Genomic DNA, 22,958 nt, shown 5'->3' with positions numbered 1-22,958 from the left:
AGACAGGTCTCCATTGAGTAACATATACACTTTAGATATAACCTTACCCATGCTTTCAGCCTTTTCACAAAACCCCTCCAGGAGAGTTTTCCCCTGTAACAAGTCCCGTTTGACATGAGACTGCCCCAAATAATGTTTGAGTTGTAAATAAAAATATTCATCATTAGAGGATAAACCATATTGTGACAATAGACCAGAAAAGTCCCTAATCTTACCTCCTTGGAGAACATGCCCCAAATTTGCACAGCCTCCCGCTATCCACCTCCTAGCCACCCCTAACGAGTGACCCGGGGAAAACCCTTTTTGGAAAAAAATAGGCGAACTATAAAAAAAAATTGACGAGTCCCCACCAGTTTAGGCTTCCAAGCATTCCACAACATTAATGTATGCTTCACAGTAGGGACTGTCCACCTAAGTATTGGTCTGTCTTCTTTCCTTAGCCATAACAAGGAACCAGGTCCTCCACCCCTAATCAAATCTCTTTCCAGCCACACCCATCTCTTCCCCTCTCCGGAAGTATGCCAATGTATTGCCGCCCTCAGTTGTGCTGCCACATAGTACCAGATTAAACATGACTCCGAGGCCCCCCCTTTGTCTAGGCAAAAATAGGACTTCCCTGCGGACCCTAGGTGGTCTGTGTCTCCATATGAATCTCATTAATTTCCTTTGCCATAAAGTAAAGGACTCCTGCGGTACGGCTATAGGTAAGGTTTGGAAAAGGTAATTAAATCGAGATAGGGCATTCATTTTCACTGTCGCTATACGTCCCAGCCATGATAAGCCCAACCTCTCCCATGCCTGTAAATCCTGTACTATTTTGGGCCACAAGCCCTCGTAGTTGAGCTGATATAAAAGTTACCTAAATTTGGGCAGATTTTAACACCTAAATATTTCAGGCTATGATGTACAACTTTAAATGGGTATTTCTTTTGCAGACTCTCAAATTGAACCACAGGGACAGATATATTTAATAATTCAGATTTCTCTGCATTAAGACGGTGTCCAGACACTGCACTGAAACGCTTCATTGCAGACAATAAACACTCGAACGACTTCTCTGGATGAGAAATGGTAAAGAGAACATCGTCAGCAAACATGGAAAGTTTATATTCTTGGTCTCCCACAACCAAACCGTGTATCTCTCTTTGAGATTTAATGGATGCTGCCAGTGGTTCCAAATATAGGACGAACAATAGAAGAGGTGATAATGCTCTTGTACAGGTCCTTGGTGAGTCTTCTCCTCGAGTACTGTATTCAATACTTACTCCTGGGGGAATTCTGCGCTACTGCGGAATGCAGAATACTCCCTTCCCACAGATTTCATCCCTCACCTCGCAGAATCCACTGTAACATGGCACGAGCAAGTTGGCTGTGCACAGAGAAACTGACTAAGAGATCAGCTGGAGAAAAAAACACAGGTTACAGCAGGACGGATCCAAGGCTTCTTCAGGTTAAGAGAGATGAAGGCAGCATGTCAGAAGCAGCGATAGGACAGCAAGAAAAACACACTTTGGATATAACGAGAGCAGCTGCACCGTGCTGAAACAGCGTCAGGGACTGGTGTTACATCATCAGTCGTCCTGAAGAAAACACAGGTTTGTTGTGCTGCAAAAAAGTGCTCCCGGCAGTGAGGGATGGGGATTACTGGTGCTACCTAAAGAGCAACGTAATGTAGCCCTCAGGGATGCATCAGGAGCTGTCACTGGAAGATCCATAAACAATTTGTGAAAATATGCTACATGACATCGGAGGGGAGGGGAGAGTGTTTCTAGTAGGGGCTCGAGGTTTGAGGGGAAAGCAGAATGGGATGGGGCAGAGGCCAAAGGGAATTCATATTTCCATTTGCTCTGAGCCAGAGGTTTGCAGCCTTTGACTTGTGTGTCCTGGCATTGGACAGCTGAGCGGACTCTGACTTCCACTGCAGAGGGTGCATTTAACAAACATCATCTCCTGCAAGACCGGTTCCACAGCAGCGGGAGATTTTTGGTTAAATGAGACTCCTACGGCTGCATGTGAGGCTTGGAGCTAGCTTTCTGATCCAGGTAGCATGGGCTGTCATTGTCTGCTCAGCTGTCCAGTGCCATGAGTTGCTGCCCTTGGCCTAAAGCAGGTGGAGATGTGAATCCTTCTTTGACCTCTGCTTCTGTTCCTGTTTACCTCCTCTCATGAAAATACTGATTGCACTGAAATAAGGAATAATTTGCAAAAAAAATATTGTATTATTTTGACAATTAAATGTGCATAATTTTGCAGAATTTCCAATTTTTTGTTGCAGAATTTCCAATTTTTTGTTGCAGAATTCCCCCAGGTATACTGTTGCCTGTATCTCAAAAAGGATAAAAGACAGGATAGAGGCGGTCCAAAGAGGAGCAACCAAATTGGTGAGGGGTCAGTATTATAAGACTTATGAGGATTGGCTGAAGGATCTGAATATGTACACCCTGGAAGAATGGAGGTGCAGGGGAGATATGATACAGACCTTCAGATACCTGAAAGGTTTTAATGATGTACAATTGTCAAACCTTTTCCGTTGGAAAGAAATTAATAGAACCAGGGGACATGAAATGAAACTCCAGGGAGGACAATTCGGAACCAATGTCAGGAAATATTTCTTCACAGAGAGGGTGGTGAAAGCCTAGAATTCCCTTCTGGAAGAGGTGGTGAAGACAAAAACAGTGAAGGAATTCAAAGAGGCATGGGATAAACAGATTCACATTTACCCATTTTTATAGGCCTCTACAAACCCCTCAGACATCTCTTCTCCATGCTGAACAGCCCTAACCTCTTGTTTTCCGTATCAGGGAGGTGTTCCATCCATTTATTTTGGTCACCCTTCTCTGTACCTTTTCCAGTACAACTTTATGTTTTTTGAGATGTGGTGATCAGAATTGCACACAGTGCTCCAAGTGTGGTCTCACCATGGAGCAATACAGAGGTCCATTCTCCATTTTCTTTTCCACTCTTTTCCTAATACTTCCTATCATTGTTTATTTTGAAATCCACCATTGCACATTGAACAGAAGATTTCAATGTATTGTCCACGATGACTCTCAGATCCTTTTCTTGGGTGATAATGTTAGGTTCCACATCAGCAGTTATGTAACTACTTTTCCTTATGTGCATCACTTTGCACTTGTACATGTTAAATTTCATCTGCCATTTGGATGCCCAGTCTTCCAGTCTCACAAGGTCCTCCTGAAATTTTTCACAACCCACTTGTAATTTAACAATTAAAAATTATTTTGTCTCCAAACCTGATGACCTTGCTTTTCTTTCCTCTTTTCAAATCATTTATAAATATATTAAAAAGCACCAATCCCAGTACAGATTCCTGAGGCACCCCACTGCCTCAGAAAACTGACCATTTAGTCCTAATCTCCAGTTCCTATCTTTTAACAAGTCTGCAATCCACAACAGGACATTCCTAGTGATGTTTTTCTCTTAGCAGGCTGCATAATGTGCAGGACAATACATTTTTCTTCCATATTCTCCAATAGCACAGACTCTGCCTCACCTCTCCACAGTGGATGCTGGATGGAATTTTTCCTTTGATCCCACCGTAGTTTGCCGGATCCATCCACAGCAGGAACTCCCAGCAGCAGGAAAGTGAGATGGTAAGAGAGTGAAAAATCTCACGAGAGTGTATGCTGGAGAGAAAACAAACACCAGAAATACATAAAAATTTTGACAAGTAAGACTTAAATACAAACAAAAGCAGGAAAAAAATCCATGAAAAATAGGATGCAAAAAAAAAAAAAAAAGGATTTTTTATTCTATGTATTTGCACTGGCCCTAGTGATGAACCACCACAAGGTAGACAGTTGTCCATGATGGATGGACAACTGTCAAACATGATCCACGATGGGAGTGCATTAAACCAGCTACATAGGCTGGTTCAAAAAAGGAACCTGGAACATCTACAGAAGGCAAAAGATTCTATGGAATTGTAGGCAATTATGTTCCCCATGTCAAATATTCCTTCCTCAAAATCCTAAAATCTTCTATGCTCATATTACCAGTTCACAGAGAAATTGAAAGGAATTAGTTGAATGCACATTCTACTATACATAATGGAAAATTGGTTCTTACCTGCTAATTTTTGTTCATAGAACAACACAGATCAGTCCAGATGATGGGTTTTTCATCTCTATCAGCAGATGGAGACAGAAGAAAAGCTTTACTGACACTGTTACTTAAGATGGCGTGCCCTCTGCAGTCCCTCAGTATGACCTGTACCCAAGCTAAGAAGAGAAAACCTAAAACTAACTTCACACACCCCATACCAAACAGAGAAAAGGTTGAGCCCCCTCCCCCAAACTGGACCCTATTCATCAACTAAGGGGATTGAAAAGTCACAAAACATTAATGATTTCTCCGCTATTTACACAGAGAAAGCAGAGTGGTCCAGAACAGTCCAGAGGTGGTGGGGGAGGAAGGGAAATAGAACCAAAAGGTTACTAAGAGCCAAGAGTAACATAAGTATGAGAAAAAAGAAGTGTGAAGCTTGCTGGGCAGACTGGATGGGCCGTTTGGTCTTCTTCTGCCGTCATTTCTATGTTTCTATGAGAGAGCAGGGCTCGAGACTGATTGGTGCTATTCCAGGAATGAAAATTAGCAGGTAAGAACCAATTTTTCTTTCCTATTCATACCTTAGATCAGTCCAGACACATGGAATGTACCCAAACTCCCCTAAACTGGGCGGGAACCTGAAAGACCCGCTCGCAGCACACATGACCACTTGCCTCCGGTGCCCAAACATCCAGACAGTAATGCTTTGTAAAAGTGTGTAGGGAAGACCAGATCGCTGCCGGACAGATCTCCTGAGGGAACACCAACTGATATTCTTCCCAGGACGCCATCTGCGCCATAGTAGAATGGGCCCAAAGCCCTTCAGGGATTGGATGCCCCTTGCAACCCCCTTAGTTGACGAATAGGGTCCAGTTTGGGGGAGGGGGCTCAACCTTTCCTCTGTTTGGTATGGAGGGAGGGGTGAAGTTAGTTTTAGGTTCTCTCTTCTTAGCTTGGGTACAGTCATACTGAGGGACTTCTTCAACCATCAATCAATTGTGGCCTTCGAAGCCTTAGTTCTTTTATTCATTCCTCCAAACAGAAAAGATGAACAGACCTCTGAAAACAATTTGTGACCTTCAATTAGTGCAACAGACAGACATCCAACTAGAGATGGTCTCTCACATGCAGAATAGAAGCGTTCAAATTCCGAAACAAGGGAAGCTCTACTATCTGATACATTAATGTCAGAGGCCACTGTTGGTAAAAAGGAAGGCATCACGCATAGATACATCCCAGCCTCTGAAAACTGAAGGAAAAGGCCTTTCCCTGTACATACCTGGATCAGTCCAGACAGTGTGTTGTGTCTCCCTTCCAGCAGATGGAGTCAGAGAAAAGCTTGAAGGGTGCTACAGCTCTGAAATTCTCCTGGCCAAACAGATGGCCACCAGGAACACTACTTTTAGGTCCTTCAACGACACCTTCCTCAATGGCTTAAACAGAGGACAACAGAGAGCCTGCAACACCAGATTAAGGTTTCAGGAGGGAAAACATTCGCCTTACCAGAGAACGCAAATATTTCACTCCTCAAAAAAAAAAAAACAAACAAAAAAAAAACGGACCACATCTGGATGCAAAGCCAGCGACATCCTGTGCACCTTATCTCAGAAACAGCCCAAAGCAGCTACTTGGACTTTTAATTAATTGAAGACAAGACCTTTTGCTAGACAATTTTGTAAAAAAAAGCCAGAACGTGAGATACAGACACCTGAAGTGGGACAATACCCTCTCCCTCTCCAAGGCACCAGAACTCAAACACTTCCACACCCTAACATACACCACAGATGTGGAAGATCTCCTAGCCTGCAAAGTGATAATGACTTCTTTTGAATATCCCCTGAAGCGCAATTGGTTCCTTTCAAAGGCTAAGCTGCCAGACAAAAGCAAGCTGCCTGATCTGTCATAATGCCTCTGTATCGTCCATGGTGAGACCACACCTTGAATACTGTGTACAATTCTGGTCACCGCATCTCAAAAAAGATATAGTTGCGATGGAGAAGGTACAGAGAAGGGTTACCAAAATGATAAAGGGGATGGAACAGCTCCCCTATGAGGAAAGGCTGAAGAGGTTAGGGCTGTTCAGCTTGGAGAAGAGACAGCTGAGGGGGGATATGATAGAGGTCTTTAAGATCATGAGAGGTCTTGAACGAGTGGATGTGACTCGGTTATTTACACTTTCGAATAATAGAAGGACTAGGGGGCATTCCATGAAGTTAGCAAGTAGCACATTTAAGACTAATCGGAGAAAATTATTTTCCACTCAACGCACAATAAAGCTCTGGAATTTGTTGCCAGAGGTGGTTAGTGTGGTTTGTGCAGTTAGTGTAGCTGGGTTCAAAAAAGGTTTGGATAAGTTCTTGGAGGAGAAGTCCATTAATGGCTATTGATCAAGTTTACTTAGGGAATAGCCACTGCTATTAATTGCATCAGTAGCATGGGTTCTTCTTAGTGTTTGGGTAATTGCCAGGTTCTTGTGGCCTGGTTTGGCCTCTGTTGGAAACAGGATGCTGGGCTTGATGGACCCTTGGTCTGACCCAGCATGGCAATTTCTTATGTTCTTATGTTCTTATGATCTGAGAAAATTAGTCCTTTATGTAACCACTTGGGAAGATACCCAAGTCTTAGAGGATTGTTCACTGACAGATTTACCAAGTCTGCAAACCATAGGTGATGCGACCACTCCAGGCTACTAGGATCACTTCCCCGCTGTGCCTTGATCCTTAGCACCCTTCCTATTAGTGGCCAAACAGAAAGACATATAACAGAATCTCGCAAGGCCACGGAAAGACAAGATAGTGATTCCCTCTGCCCCAATCTCCTACCTGCGACTGAAAGAGCGAGTCGCTTTGGCATTCCATCTCGATGCCATCAAGTCCAGCTGTAGAATGCCTACATGTTACAAATAAGCGCCACCTCTTCTGCCAGCACCCATTCCCCAGGATCTAGTACCTGTTATCTTAAAGTCTGTCTGAATGTTGTCCAATCAAGCTACATGAAATGCTGCTAGTGCCAACAGATGCCATTCAGCCCCGTGGAAAAGCTCCTGAGCTTCCCAAGAGACTCCTGGTCCCATCTTAGAGGTTGATATCCGCTACCATCGTTGCATTGTTGAATAGGACTCTCACTGCTCTATCATGCAATTGGGGAAGAAAGAAGAATAATGCTTTGCGAATTGCCCTCATTTCTAACCGAATGCTAGCCCATGATTCCTCCTCCACTGACCACCAACTCTGTGCTGCTTGGCCCTAGCAAATGGCTCACCAGCCTTGTAGACTGGCATTGATAGTCACTACCACCCAATCCTAGATTTCTAACTCCATGCCCAGCTCCAAATTGGCCCGAGAAAGCCACCAGGAGAGACTGGACCTGGATTCCCCCTGAATTGGTAATTAAATTTGGAACTCCTCAGACTGTGGATTGAGTGACTTTACTTCCTCCAGCCCCTTGTGCAGAGCTCTCCTGGGTGGATCTACATGAACCATGAAAGGACTGTGGTCTGCTCGACCCCCATCTCTAGGCAGAGGTCAATCCCCTTCCCGGGTGAAATCTTCTCACCTTCCGGTAACATGACTGGGCCAGAAAGTTATTCTTGCCTCGTTTTGGTTTGTTTTTGGGCAACTTATGCCCCTTCGACTTTCCTAAATGCTTCACTAGCTGCTCCTCAAACAAAAGCTTGCCTTTGAGAGGTCTAGTTCCCACTTGGACCAAACATCCACTGACCAATTTTACAACCACAGGAGTCTTCTGGTCGAGACTGCTGACACTATGTTCTTGAGGGGACGTATACAGCAAATTACACAACGCATCCACCACAAACACCATCGCTGCTTACAAGCACTCTGCTTGGCAGGGACAGAGGAAACCGTTCCTTTCATCTGAAGCTGTTGAACCCAGTGCAAACAAGCCTGTGCCATGAAGCTCCTGCAGACAGCTGTGCATATTCCTAACAGTGAGACCTCAAACATCTTTTTAAGTTGTATCTCCAATTTATGGTCCTGAGCGTTCTTCAGAGCAGCTGACCCTGCCACCAGAATGGTGGTAGTTTTAGAGATCGCAGATACCGAAGCATCCAACTTGGAACATTTCAGGAGCTCCCTCACCTCCTCGGGGAGTGGGTACAGCTTAGTCACTGCTCTTCCCAGTTTGAGTCCAGCCTTGGGAGTGCCCCACTCCCTAACAACCATCTTCTTAAACCATCTACCCCTTCATGATCAGATTCCTCCTGAGGCATTTTAGCTCCAAGCTTCTTCAGAACTTGGGAAATCAGAGGCAACAAGTCCTCTTTCTTGAAGAGTCTACCCACCCTCGGGTCATTGCCTTCTTCTGCCGGAACCTCTTCCATATCCAAGAGCCCGTTATCTGCATCCACCTGACTGCGCTCGCGACAGGAACAGCCTGGGACAATGGAGGATGATACCTAGACTCCCCCCAATCCCCGATCTGTCCTGTTCCTCCTCACTTTTCTTTTTGTCAAAATAATTTTTATTAACCGGAAGATGTTATGCACACATGGGAGAACAATAGCATGTGCAACACAGAAAACAGCATACAATACAAGTGCTGTACATAAATGTTCGGTCTAACAACAGATCCCACTGTAAACGATTTCCCTGGTTTTCCTTTTTTATCCCTTCCATCCAATCCTAGCCCAATCATCCCCTCCCCACAGAAACGTCTCCAAAGCTGTTCCTGTACTGCCCATGAGATCTGCTTGGCCTATTCTAGCTGACCAGGTCACCCTTTTGTCCCCCACAGCTGTACTACTGGCCCTAGAGCTGCCTTCACCACTCAAGTGGCTGTTTGCAGAGTCCCGCAGCTGAAAGTCACGAACACTGATAGTCAGATGAGCGGCAGTGTTTCCCACACTCAGGGGATTCTGCCATGATGCCACTCTGCAGCATGTGCCTCTTGCCAAGCAATCTCCTGTTTGCAACACCGGCAACTCAAGCAGCCACCCCGCGATAGTTTGGCTTATTTCCGGCTTCCTGCAGGGGCTCTCCAAAAGGAAAATTAGTTTCTTACCTGATAATTTTCGTTCCTGTAGTACCTAGGATCAGTCCAGACTGCTGGGTTATGCCTCCCCTCCAGCAGATGGAGTCAGAGAAAAGCTGAAAAGCACCCCCTAGATATACCGGAATGCCACCTGCGATCCTTCAGTATAAGAATATCAAAGCAGAATGAAATATAAGTCTCTCCCTCATGCCGAAAAATTGCTTTTTTTTTTTTTTTTTTTATAAGAACCCATTACTAGAGCAAAGAGAACATTGCACTGAAACTACAAAAATTGAACTTGTACACATAACCACACTCTGCAGCATCAAAAACTGGAAGGAAACAAAGGAACAGAAATAATACGAGCGGACTCTCCCATATGAAAAAGACTTGGGCGGGCGTCTGGACTGATCCTAGGTACTACAGGAACGAAAATTATCAGGTAAGAAACTAATTTTCCTTTCCCTGTACGTACCAGGATCAGTCCAGACTGCTGGGATGTACCCGAGCCAACTTAAATGGGGTGGGACCCGGAGAGTCCCGCTCGAAGCACACTGCTGCCAAAAGAATCCGCCGAGTGATCCTTGACATCCAACCGATAATGTCTAGCAAAAGCGTGCAATGACTTCCAAGTGGCTGCCCTGCAAATTTCCTGGGGCGACACAAACTGACTTTCAGCCCAGGATGCCACCTGAGCTCGGAGGGAGTTAGCCTTAAGACCCTCTGGCACAGGACGACCTGCACTGATATATGCAGAAGAAATCTCGCCCTTCAACCAATGGGCGATAGTAGTCTTAGAAGCCTGAAGTCCCTTCTTAGGCCCATACCACAACACAAACAGATGATCCGATCGTCGAAAATCATTAGTCACCTCCAGATACCTCAAAAGCACCCTGCGGACATCCAAGTGCTTAAGATCACGAACAGAGCGGAGATCTGCCTCAGAGAAGGCACGTAGTTCCACCGACTGATTTACGTGAAAAGCCGAAATCACTTTAGGCAAAAATGAAGGAACCGTCCACAAGGACACTCCGGACTCCGAAATACGCAAGAACGGGACCCTGCACAACAACCCTGTAGCTCCGAAACGCAACGTACTGAAGCAATAGCCACCAGAAAAACCGCCTTAAGAGTCAAGTCCTTCAAAGTAACTTGTTTGATAGGTTCAAATGGAGGAGCACAAAGACCTCAAAGAACCAAGTTCAAGCTCCAGGATGGACAGGGTGCCCTTACCGGAGGACGCAAATTCCGAACTCCGCATAAAAATCGAGCAACATCCGGGTGGCAGGCCACAGAAGATCCGTCAATTTTGCCCCGTAAGCATCCAAAGGCCGCTACCTGTACCCGAAGAGAACTGTAAGCTAGACCTTTCTGTAGACCGCCTTGTAAAAATGTGAGAATATGACCTATGGAGGCCCTCAGTAGGGACACCCCCAACTCACTGCACCAGGAATCAAAAACTTTCCAAACCCTAGAATAAGCGAGGGACATCGAAGACTTGCGAGCTCTAAGAAGAGTAGAAATCACAGCCTCCGGGTAACCTTTCTTTCTTAGTTGCCTCCTCTCATAAGCCAAGCTGCTAGACAAAAGCGATCCACTAGATCGAAAAACACCGGACCCTGTCGCAGAAGATTTGGAAGATGCCCGAGATGCAAAGGACTGTCGATTGCTAGGTTGACGGGATCCGCGAACCATGGCCTCCTTGGCCACTCTGGAGCCACCAGGATAACCAGACCCTGGTAGCACTCGATGCGCCTTAAAATCTTTCCCAGAGGCCACGGGGGAAACACATAAAGAAGAATGTGACGAGGCCACGGGAGCGCCAGAGCATCTACCCCTTCCAACCCGTGTTCTCTCCTTCGATTGAAGAAACGAGCCGCCTTGGCATTCAGAGTCGCCATGAGATCCAGGTGCGGGGTTCCCTACCGAACTATGAGCTGCATCGCCTCGGGGGACAGTTCCCACTCTCCTGGATCCAGATGCTGTCGACTGAGAAAGTCCGCCTGGACGTTGTCCACGCCTGTGATGTGAGAAGCCGCTATGCGGGTCAAAAAACGTTCCGCCCAGGCCATCAATAGACCCGCTTCTGCGGCGGACGACTTCTCGTGCCCCCCTTGCCTGTTTATGTATGCCACGGTCGTCGCGTTGTCGGATAGAATCCGCACTGCCTTGCGGTGCACCAACGGGAGAAATCGACGCAAGGCTAGATGGACTGCCCTGGTCTCTAATCGATTGATCGACCATATGGCTTGCCGGGGGAACCATAGACCATGCACTACTTTGGATTGACATACTGCTCCCCAGCCAGTCAAACTGGCATCCGTCGTAACAATGACCCAAAGTGGAGGTTCCAAGTCCATTCCTTGGAGAAGGTGGTCCGGGACTAACCACCAAGTTAGGCTGGAGCGCACGGGCTCCAGCAATAGCAAAATTAGTTGATAGTCCTCCGACTTGTGGTCCCAGCGGGAAAGCAGCACCCACTGCAAGGGGCGCATGTGAGCAAAAGCCCAAGGAACCATTTCCAGAGTAGACGCCATATGCCCAAGCACCTGCAAATAATCCCAGGCCGTAGGCGATGGAAGCTCCAAAAGGCCCCGTACTTGAGTCATTAAATTGACCATCCGCTGTTGAGGTAGAAAGACTTTCCCCGAGGTGTCGAATCAGGCTCCCAGAAATTCCAACTGCTGGGTTGGGATTAGGTGACTTTTCACAAAGTTGATTATCCAACAGAGCGCTTGTAGTTGATCTAAGACCAATTGGACCACTAACTTGCAAACAGCCTCAGACTTCGCCCGTATGAGCTAATCGTCCAAACAGGGATGAACCAGAATTCCCTGGCGGCGAAGGTACGCTGCGACGACCACCAAGACCTTGGTGAATATTCTGGGGGCTGTCGCCAGACTAAACAGCAGGGCGCAAAACTGATAATGCTCCCCAGAACCATGAACCTCAGAAATCTCTGATGATGCTCCTGAATTCCTATGTGAAGATACGCCTCGGTTAGATCCAAAGAAGCCAAATATTCTCCCTTGTGGATGGCCGCAATCACCGACCTGAACGTCTCCATCCGAAAACGCGGGACGCGCAGGGCTCTGTTGACTTGCTTCAAATCCAGGATTGGCCGAAATGTACCTTCCTTCTTCGGAACCACGAAGTAAATTGAGTATCGACCGGTACAATGCTCTGCAGGGGGAACTGAGACCACCGCCCCCAGCTCTCGTAGGCGATTCAACGCCTGTGCGATCACCTGTTGCTTCGCGGGCGAACTGCAGGGAGATATCAAGAACAGGTCGCGGAGCGGGCGAGCAAAATCCAAAACGTAACTGTGACTTATAATGTCGAGGACCCACTGGTCTGATGTTATCTTGACTCACTCCTCCAGAAACAGGGACATCTGACCCCCGATGTGTGGAGTGAAGGAATGGGTCAGTGTCTCTTCATTGTGTCGTCTTATTGGGGTAAAGGCATGCGATGCCCCCGAACGTTGAGGCTGTCTGCCGCAAAAGGAAGGAGTCCAAGCTTGAGATCGAGACGTCTGCTGCCTCTGAGGAAAAGGAGCACCTCTTCCCCCATGGAAACGACGTTGTCCCAGAAACTGGCCCCTGGAAGCGCTGAAGGAACGAGACTGTCTGGGCTTGTCCTTGGGTAAGTTGTAAACCTTGTTATCCCCTAAGTCTTTCATGAGCTGTTTCAGCTTGTCTCCAGCCATTTCCCCCGGAAGGGAAAGTAACCTAAGCGGGACTTAGAGGAAGCATTTGCCGCCCAGTGACGAAGCCAGAGGAGTCGTCTCGCGGATACTGCCGAGGAATAGTTCGTGCCGAAGTCCGAAGAAGATCATATAATGCGTCCACCGTATAGGCGACCGCAGCCTCCATGCAGTTAGCCTGCTCCACTTCTTCCGGCGGGAGGTCCTGGGCTGTAAGTAATTGTTGAACCCAGCGAAGCGTGGCCCGCTGCATGAGGCTGCTACAGACTGCTGCCCGGACGCCCAAGTCAGATACCTCAAATATACGCTTCAATAAAATCTCCAGCTTCCGATCCTGGAGATCCTTAAGCGCTGTTCCCCCCGTTCTCAGGAATGGTAGTGTGCTTTATCACGGCCGTGACTGCGGAGTCTACTTTGGGAACCTTGAGAAGATCCAAGGACGCAGTCAGTAGGGGGTACAACTTATCCATACCCTACCGACCTGTAAGGAAGCCTCTGGACAATCCCATTCTTTCGAAACAATCTGAAACAACTTAGGATGAAAAGAGAATGTCTGCTGGGGTCCCCAGAGCCCCGCCAAAACCGTATCCCCCGGGGAATTATCCACCTCCAGCTGGGGCGCAGGAATGTCCAGCTCCTTCAACACTTGTGGGATCAAGTGCTCTAGCTCGTCCTTACTGAACAACCAAAGAATTTGGGGATCAACCCCTTTCACTGTCACTTGTCCGTCCAAGTCCCCTCCCCCGACGGGAGCAAGAGGGTCCTGGGAGGGATACAAGGGCTCTGTAAGCTCAGCTTCTACCTGTGGACGGGGGCAATGAGCCACCGCCCTCGCCTGGTCCGGGACTACCCTTGGTAACTTAGTGGGGGAGGCCCCGAATCCTCCCAGCCAGCTTCTGCCTCGAGGAAGGCTTTGTGCATTAAAAGCACAAAACGGGAGGAAAACGGGGCTGGTCTCTTTAAATTCTCCTCCACGGGCCGGGGGGGGGGGGACGGGACCCGAAATTGGCATCACGCTGCGGACTTAGGGCCGGAGGAGAGTGAGGAGGGAAGTCCCCCTCCTCAGACGCTGTTTCTTCCAAGTCCGGCGTGGCCAAGATGGCTGCCGCTCCTTCCTCGACTGGGGGCGGGGCCGGCCTCTGCCCCGTAACGCTGTGACTCTCCGTGGCCGCGAGGACTAAGACCCGCGGGCAGCACTCGGCCCCCGAGAGGGTCCCTCACTCCCGGGAAGACATCGGGAGCAGAGACCCTCTCGGGAGAGTCGAGCCCCCACTCCCCCCCGCAGGCCGAAGACTGAGGCATCCTGGCACCAGCGCGTCAGGAGATGCTGCCCTAAGCCTAGGATCACGCTGGGTGACCAAGCCACCCCCCTCTGGAGTCCCGGGACCCTAAATGGCAGGCTGGGGCTGAGCAAGAAGTATGTGACACCCTGTCACCAACAGGTCTTATGTGAGCTGCCACTTGCTCTCTCTTTTTTTTAACACTCAAGCAGCCTTCGTCTACAAATGAGCCCCCTTTAGAGAACAAGCCTCTGGGATAGGTAAAACTGGGGGGAGAGTGACCGGCCCACCGGTAAGTACTCCCCCTGGTCCCCAAGGGACTGACTAGCTCCGGGAATGAAGCTTTAGGGCTCTGCCCTGCCAAGCCTGCCTGCAACCAAACCCCTGCACAGCGCGTGAGACAATCAGAGAAAAAAAGAAGATCTTACCCTTTTTTTTTTTACTGCCTGCAAAATGAACTAAATTGCTCAGGAGAGGAAAGAAGGTCCACATGAGGCAGAGGGAGTCAGACTACAGACTTTCAATGCCCCACAGACACTACGTCAAGACAGCTGAGGGTTACAAACCCCAGTTTGCCCTTTTCCACCAGGGAGGGATAGTCCCTCACAGAACCTAGCACCTTTGGGAGCAATTTGCCTATTTTTTTTTCAAACTGCAAACTTCAGGTTTTTCACCTCTACCATCCGCTGGAGACAGAAATTGTTGAGATTACTTACCTGATAATCTCCTTTTCCTTAGTGTAGACAGATGGACTCAGTTTGGAAAGCTCTGCTCTAGTCGGTTGATGTTCCACCCCGACTCTTCTCTGTTCCACCGCCCTTGGGCGGTGAGTTCCTCGCAGTGTGCTCCCCATCCGTTCAGGCTGGCATCTGTAGTGAGCAGGGTCCAGGTTGGGGAGGACATTCTTGACCCCCGGCTCATGTGGCCGGGCTGCAACCACCACCGTAGCTGGTTCCGCACTCAGGCTAGTAGAGGTAGATGTACGGTGTAGTTCTGTGATCGTGGGCTCCACCGAGATAGGAGGGCGCGTTGTAATGGTCTCATATGAGCCCGCGCCCATGGTATCACCTCCAGAGTGGATGCCATAAGGCCGAGGACCTGTAGGTAATCCCAAGCTGTGGGCCGGGTGGCGCTCAGCAGGGCCTGCAGACGATTCCGGAGCTTTGCTCTCCTCTTGGATGTCAGACTGACCTTGTCCTCCTGGGTGTCGAATCGGACTCCTAGGTATTCAGTGACTGAGAGGGCTGCAGGGAACTCTTGTTCAAGTTTACTACCCATCCTAGGCTTTCCAGAAGAGCTATAACTCTGTTGGTTGCCTGGTGGCTCTCCTCCGGTGACTTTGCCCTGATCAGCAATCGTCCAGGTAGGGATGGACGAGAATTCCTTCCTTCCTGAGTGCCGCCGCCCCTACTACTATGACCTTGGTAAAGATCCGCGGCGCAGTAGCTAACCCGAAGGGTAAAGCTCGGAACTGGAAGTGTTGGCTCAGGACTTTGAAGCGTAAATAGCGCTGGTGATTCCCGATGGATTGGGATATGCAAGTAGGCTTCCGACAGATCTAGGGAGATGAGAAACTCCCCTGGATGTACTGCATTCTTGACGGACCGCAGAGTTTCCATGCGAAAGCTGGGGACCCGTAGGTGTCGGTTGACTGACTTGAGGTCCAGGACGGGCCTGAAAGTGCCCTCCTTCCTGCGTATTATGAAATAAATGGAATAATGCCCAGAATTTATCTCCCCTGCAGGCACTGGGGTTATGGCTTTTAGGGACAGGAGCCTCTGCAAGGTAACTTCTAGCGCCGCCTTCTTGAGGGGTGAACAAGGAGATTCCACAAACTTGTCCGGCGGGAGCCGAAGAAAATCCAGGTAATACCCTTCTCGGATGATGGCGAGGACCCACTGGTCCGAGGTAATCTCGACCCACCTGCGGTAGAAGAGGGTTAGCCTGCCCCTATGGCTGCTACCCCTGGATGGGTCGGCTGATTGTCATTGTGGATTGCGGCCGGGACCAGAACCCGAGCCGGTTCTCCTCTTGTTGTGCTTAGCCCGAAAGGGCTGGTTCCTGGCCTGAGAACGCGGTGCTTGGTAGCGAGTCCTGTAGGGGTTGAAGCGCTGAGAGTTTCTGCCTCTAGATGGCCTAGAAAAAGAACGCTGGCTTCTCCTCGACCTGTCTTCTGGTAGACGGGGTAATGGAGAAGCGCCCCATTTATTGGCCAGTTTCTCGAGATCGCTGCCGAACAGTAGGGATCCCTTAAAGAGCATTCTTGTGAGGCGTGTCTTGGAGGAAGAGTCGGCCGCCCAATTATGTAGCCAAAGCTGCCTCCTGGCTGCCACTGAGGATGACACTCCCTTGGCTGCCGTACGGACGAGGTCGGAGGCTGCGTCAGTGAGGAATGCGAGAGCTGATTGCATGTCTTCTCCCGGGGTGTTGTTTCTAGCTTGTGATAAACAGGAACGCGTCACCACGGTGCAGGTCGCGATTCGTAGGGACATGGCTGCTACCTCAAAGGCTTGTTTCAGAATGGTGTCCATGCTCAGGTCGTGTGTATCCTTGAGGGCCGCTCCCCCCTCAACCGGAATGGTGGTGCGCTTCACAATTGCGTTAACTATGGCGTCTACCTTGGGGCATGCCAGCAGCTCCTTGGACGCCGGGTCCAGAGGGTACATGCCTGACAAGGCCTGACCCCCTTTGAATGAGGCCTCCAGCGCGTTCCATTCCAGATCGATTAGCTGCTGTGCTGCTTGTAGGAGGGGAAAATGGTGAGCCGTTTGACGCAGGCCCTCTAGCAGGGGGTTCATTCTAGGTTCCCCTGGGGTGTCCTGGCCCGGAATAGCCAGTTCTGATAGGCATTGTGAGACCAGGCCTGGAAGATCCTCTTTCCGAAAGAAGCGTCTCATGGTCCGATATGGCTCTATCTTCGAGGGAAGTTCTCCTTCCTCGGGGGGTTCCTCATCTTCCTCGGAGCAATCCGACTCCCCATAAGTGGTCTTTCGGGTGGCGAGTGGCCGTGCCTAGGTCTCGAGGGTCCAGGGGTCGGCTCATCCGGAACGGAAAGGCCCCTTCGAGGAGCAGACTGCATCTGGACAAAGGCGTGAATCCCCTTGAATAAGTCCACCCAGGAAAGCGAAGCCGGATCTGGCCATAGGGGCACCAGGTCTCTCGGGTTCCCTGGCTGTTCCCCGCGGCCCGCTAAGTCCGGAGTGTTCCCTGAGGAACTGGCACGTTCGCTAGGCTGGGACCGGTCCTGGCCTGGAACTCCCATGGCCTCCTCACATTGGGCACATAGGGAATCTGCTTCCTCGCTCTGTGTGGCCCTGAGGTTGCATGCTGAGCAGAGGTTTAGGGCTCTGATGCCTGATTCTGGAGGTGCCGGCTCTGCGGACGCATGGGCTCTCTTATGCTCCATTTCGCCTGTTATTTCCTCCCAGCTGGAGTATGCGCCTTGTAATATGTGTCGCCTACTAATATACGCTTACCAATGTGCGCTTATCAACGTGCGCCTATGAATGCGCGCTTATCAGCATGCGCCTAGGAACGGGCGTCTTATGAACGTGCGCCTATCAACGGGCGTCTTATGAACGGGCGCCTCTGAACGTGCGCCTACCGACCGGCGTCTTAGGAACGTGCACCTATGAACGTGCGCCTACCTACAGGCGTCTTATGAACGTGCGCCTATGAACGGGCGCCTATCCGCGTGCGCTCAGCAACGTGCGCCTATCCGCGTGCGCTCAGCAACGTGCGCTCAGGTGGCGAAGGCGAGTAGACAGGCAAGATGGTGACCTCTCTGGCGGGCTGCCTCGTAGTCAAACCCCGCTAATCCTCACTTCCTCGGAGACCACAAGTAAAGATGTACGCCTTACCTTGTCTTCGGCACTTCCCGGCTGCAACCCGGGCGGTCTCCGGCTGCGGGGGGAGAGGGTGAATACCTTCACCGCCGCACTCGAGGAAGTGCACCCGCTGCCTCTAGGCCGCGCCCGAACTCGTCTCGCTCGGGGGCCAAGTCCTCGCCGGGACCGAGGCTGCCTCTATGCCACGCCCGAGCCCTTCTCACTCGGGGGCTAGGTCCCTGCCGCGAATCGGCCACCAGACCGAGGCTCTTACCTCCGAGGGACCACGGAAGTCAGCTCGGGAAATTCAACTGGGGGAGGGACCGAATGGTATCACTGCAGGAGTGCGGGGCTTGTCTTCAGGTAAGTTTCTTCTATGAATTTAGTCGTTAGAATTTGGAAACACGCTCAGCGAGCGTGAGGTAGCTCCAAACTGCTTTGGAGACAGAAATTACTGAATTGCTACACTTCCTGTGGGGGTATATGTACCCGTGCTGACGTCAGATCCGTCTCCAACTGCTAGCACGAGCACACTATACCCACTTGTTTTGAGTCCATCTGCTACACGCTAGGAAAAAAAGCTTTACTGACATAGTTTCTTACAATAGCATGCCACCTGCAGTCCCTCAGTATTTCTGTTTCCATCTGTTGGTAGGTATGAAAAAGCCATGCATCTGGACTGAGCTAGGCTTTGAACAGGAACTGCAATCAGAAAATACCCCAAGGGGCCTGATGGGACCCCTCTCCCTCCTGAATCCTGATCTCAGCAGAAACCCTCCAGCAGACAAGTGCCTCAGCCCTCTCCCTTGATCTAAATAGAAAATATTCAGTAGCTTTGTGTCTCTCTTCCTCCCTCCCAAACTCTCAGGCCGATACAGTAAGGAGCGGTAGGAAGAGCTGCGTTAGTGCCGGGCACACCCGCACGCACAGTCCGGCTCACCTACCGCTCGATACTGTATTTAAATAGCTTGCAAATGCAAGCCGTGTCCAAGAAGCGTCCATGAAGCGTTAGGCCCGCGCAACCCATTTTACTGTATAAAGCGCTATACAGTATCCTGGGTGCGCTGGCCTAACGCTTCACGGACACGCTGGTATCTGTCATTTCAAATGTCATTTCAAATGACAGGCACCAGGAAGTGGACGGTTCTCCTATGCTCGAGATTGCCAGTCCTCTCTCCCCTCCTCCCGAAGCAAGGCGTGTAAAGCAGCCTTGCTTCGGGAGGAGGGGAGAGAGGACTGGCAGTGTAAAGCAACGACTTACTTTTTTCGCAGCCCTCCTCCGGAGATGGACCGTGGCTCCCCTGCCTCCCGGCGAAGATGGATGCCTGCACGGGCGAAAGCGGCTCCTGTGCGTGCAATTGGGCCGCTCAAGACGTGACATCACATGTCGTGACGCCAAACGTTGTGACGTCACGCCTTGAGTGGCCCAATTGCATGCACAGGGGCCGCTTTCGCCCATGCAAGCATCCATCTTCGTTCGCCTCCGGGAGGCAGGGGAGCCGCGATCTGTCTCCGCCAATGTCCGTCTCCGGAGGAGGGCTGCGAAAAAAGTAAGTCGTTGCTTTACCCTTGCCAGTCCTCTCTCCCCTCCTCCCCAAGCAAGGCTGCTTTACGCGCCTTGCTTGGGGAGGAGGGGAGAGAGGACTGGCAATCCCGAGCGTAGGAGAACCGTCCACTTCGTTGCTACTTTTTTTTTTTTTTGGCTTTTTCGATTTTTTCCGCTTTCGTTGCTTTGGGAGGAGGGGGAGAGGTCTGGGGCTGCCCCGGAGACCAGCACCCATTGACGCGGCCAGGGCAGGTGAGCAGGGGCTGGGGTTAAGTTTGCCGCCTACCCTTACCCCTGCCTCTAACGCAGGGGTAAGGGTAGGCGGTAAGTTAGCAGGTTAAACGCACGGCACAACGGCAGGGTAAAAAAGTGAGTCAGGCGCGCGTTACTGTATGGGAGGGAATAGCTAATTCGATCGTTTACATCTAATATACATGCCGCGGGCGGAAGGGTTACCCAGTGATTTAAAGAGGCGGTAAGAATCGGTTAAAGGGGATTGTGTATCGCAGGAAGGGCTAACGCGGCCGGAAAGTGAGTAGAAAGCGGGTTAGGAGCGGGGTAACCGCGGCCGCAATTTACTGTATTGACCTGTCTGATTTTAGCAGCAACCTTTCCTCACCTGCCCAATGATGTTTTCCCACCCCATTCCCCCTCCCTTCTTAGACAGTGCCCTGGTTGAGCAAGTATGTGTGCTCACTGCTTTCTCTTAACCATTCTATAGCAACAGTTTAGATGAGGGATATGTGTAGACAAACATTAGTTGAGGGTGTGTAAGAAGTCTATGTTAATCACCTGGCTTTTCATGTGCTGCATTATTTATTGATTGGGGGAGGGGGGGGATGCCACTAACCTCTTAGTGATGTAATTCACATATGCAATGGCATCCTCGATTCGTCGCTTCTTTGTACAGAGGATGATGCGGTTGAAATTTGCATAAATCACAGAAGAGCCAAGACGTTTAAACTCAGCCACAAGTCTGATGGAGGAACCAGAGAAAGGGAAAAAGGAGAAAGAATAAGGGAGACATGGCGAGCATGAGAGGAAAAAATAAAATCAATATCCCCTTCCCCAATCTTAAAAATCTGCCCAAAGTTAACATAACTGATGAGAGCAGATGATCACCACTGATTTGCAGGGTATGGCTCCCATTACAGCCAGCTCTATGGGAGTTTCTTTACTGGTGGCTGAGGCCTTCTCCCCTGCTGCGGTGGTGGTGGTGCGGGGTGTCAGTCCTGCCATACCTTCTTGGATTCTGGTTATGACAGATGCCCGTGTGACTGGCTGGAGGCTCATTGTCAGCTTTGTAATAAGCTACACAGCTACCACAACAAGCAAAGCTGTTGTCTGAACATCCAGACTTCCAAGTCCTTGTGGCCTCACAGGATAGTCTCAGCCACTACCAACCTCACTGTATTAACTTAGTTGGTTTGTAAGGAGCCTGCTGTACCAACACAGCTACTCTGTGGGCTTGATTCCTTTATCTGGCCTTTTTTTTTTTTTTTTTTTTAACCCTCATGGTCTCTCTCCTTCCCTCTGTTGAGAGCATGAAGGATGGGTTTGCTATACTACAACTTCCCAACCCTGTTCCTCTATATTTGTCACAAGCATACTTCAGTTTTGCCATAGTACTGAACTGGTTTCTACCACCTCTGCTAGTAGGTTATGCCACGGCTCAACAAATCCCAGGCACCTGGTTGCCATGGAATCCATATTTCACTATGGTGCCTGAAATGTTCATGCCCTGTTGCAACAGTTGCTCCCTTCCAGTTGGGATCAGCAGTTTGAGCCATGACGTGCCTGAACGCCTGTGGTGGTCTCGCTGGTCTCAGGTCTCTTGAGATTGAGCTCAGCTGCTGGAGTATGAGCACCACATGGTTCAAGTTTACCATGTCGTGCCATGACAGCCACAGCTAAGCCAGCAAAGTGACTGGGAGTGGTCGCTAGCTGGAGTCTGGAAGGGTATGGCAGGCTGGGAAAGAGAGAGATTGGTGAAGACAAGATGGGATGAAAGTGAGAGTACTAGAGTGGGGGGTTTATGCTTGGTGATAGGTGAAACAACGTAGCAATCTCCTCAGGTGCAGTTATTGGGGGTGAAGATTAAGGGGAGATGATTTAATAAGCTATTTTCCCCCATATACATAGAAAGAGAAAATAGATTTTGTAAATCAGAACCTAAAAAGGAAATGCAACAGAAGTTCAAGGTGGTACCAAAAAACTCAGCAGCCAGCGGCTGAAGAGTTATGTCCAATTCCTCTTCGCCTATTTCACCTTTGGTGGAAACGGGAGATTGAGAGAGCTCTCAGCTGCTGGCTCTTAAATTTTTGGACTTCTCCCAGATCCAAAGAATGTGTGTCAAGGCCTGGATTATTTCAGGTATTTATCATTCTCTCAGTATGTATGTTTTATTAAATTTTCAAAAGGGAGTCTTTGATAAATGAGGAAAATAGAAAAAAAAAACTAAAAAGTGCAGCTACAAATGTTAACAATGTAGATTAGGTGTGGACATTGTTTAAAAATACCATCATAGAAGCCTAGACAAGATGTACTACATGCATTAAACAAGGTGGAAGGGAAGAAGGTGATGTTACAGGCCAAGATGGACGCCTAACCCAAGAGTTCTGACCAGACGTCCTTATAATTATAACTGTATATTGGAACTAGCGAGTAGAGAGCCCATAATCCAGGTGATTCCCCACAAGAACAGCCTGGCTATCATGTCAACTTAAAAAAAGGTGGCAGAAATCAAGAGTTATTTTACAGCAAGCACGCTTACATCTCAGCACGTTAATAATGCTAGAGCCGCATGAGATCACTCCCCACCATGCTCAGAGAGTGACCACATGTGAGCGGTGGGTGCTGAAGGAGCAGAAATCACTTGACAGGAAATGTGGGCTTGGTTTAGAGAGCTTAAAAGAATCATTGCTTCTATTAAACATGAAATGGTGGATGCTATGACTGAATTAAGAAGAGCGATCACTGAGATTGGTAACCAGGTGGATGAGTTGAGCAGTGCACGGAAGATCATGCGACCTGGATAACTGAGCTGCAGGGTAAAACAAAGGATTTAAAGGAGAGAAAAGAGGAACTATGGATTAAGTTGGAAGAACACGAAAACCGTGCACGAAGGAACAATTTGCGTATAAGGGGTGTCCCTGAAACGAGCGAGTATGATAACAGTATGGAAGTTGTGCAGCGACAATGCATGGCCTTATTGAGTACTGGAGAAGAAGGGGTGGTGGAGGTGCAGATTATTACCATCGAAGGGGCCCATAGGTTGGGAGGCCCTAAACTGTAAAACCTTCCTTGGGACATTATAGCCTATTTCTGAGAATACGCGCTAAAAGAAAAAAATCATGGAGAAGGCCAGGGCCCAGGGAGCTTTTTACTGGGAGACCCATAAAATTGAGTTTTACGCAGATTTGTCGGCTGTGACATTGAAAAGAAGGGATATGAAAGAAATCACGGACGTGTTGTGAGGAGGCAATATGACATATAAATGGTTATTTCCCTTTAGATTGTTCTTTACAATCAGTGTAATG

At 49.2% G+C, this 22,958-nt stretch overlaps 1 protein-coding gene across 4 annotated transcripts in view; it reads right to left on the bottom strand.

Annotated features, from left to right (window-relative positions):
* Positions 1–22,958, bottom strand: part of POLE (DNA polymerase epsilon, catalytic subunit) — a 379,412-nt gene that overhangs the window by 19,541 nt on the left and 336,913 nt on the right. For all 4 annotated transcript variants that reach the window (XM_029570995.1, XM_029570997.1, XM_029570993.1 and 1 more), the window contains 2 exons: positions 20,270–20,395; positions 3,515–3,647 (listed from right to left, as the gene is read on the bottom strand). In XM_029570995.1, coding sequence (XP_029426855.1) covers positions 3,515–3,647; positions 20,270–20,395 — 259 coding nt within the window. The remainder of the gene's footprint in view (positions 1–3,514; positions 3,648–20,269; positions 20,396–22,958) is intronic.

The sequence above is a fragment of the Rhinatrema bivittatum genome, chromosome 11 (genome assembly GCF_901001135.1).
Source record: "Rhinatrema bivittatum chromosome 11, aRhiBiv1.1, whole genome shotgun sequence".
NCBI lineage: Eukaryota > Metazoa > Chordata > Amphibia > Gymnophiona > Rhinatrematidae > Rhinatrema > Rhinatrema bivittatum.
The sequence above is the reverse complement of the archived record's forward strand: the minus strand, read 5'-3'. Positions and strand labels throughout refer to the sequence as shown.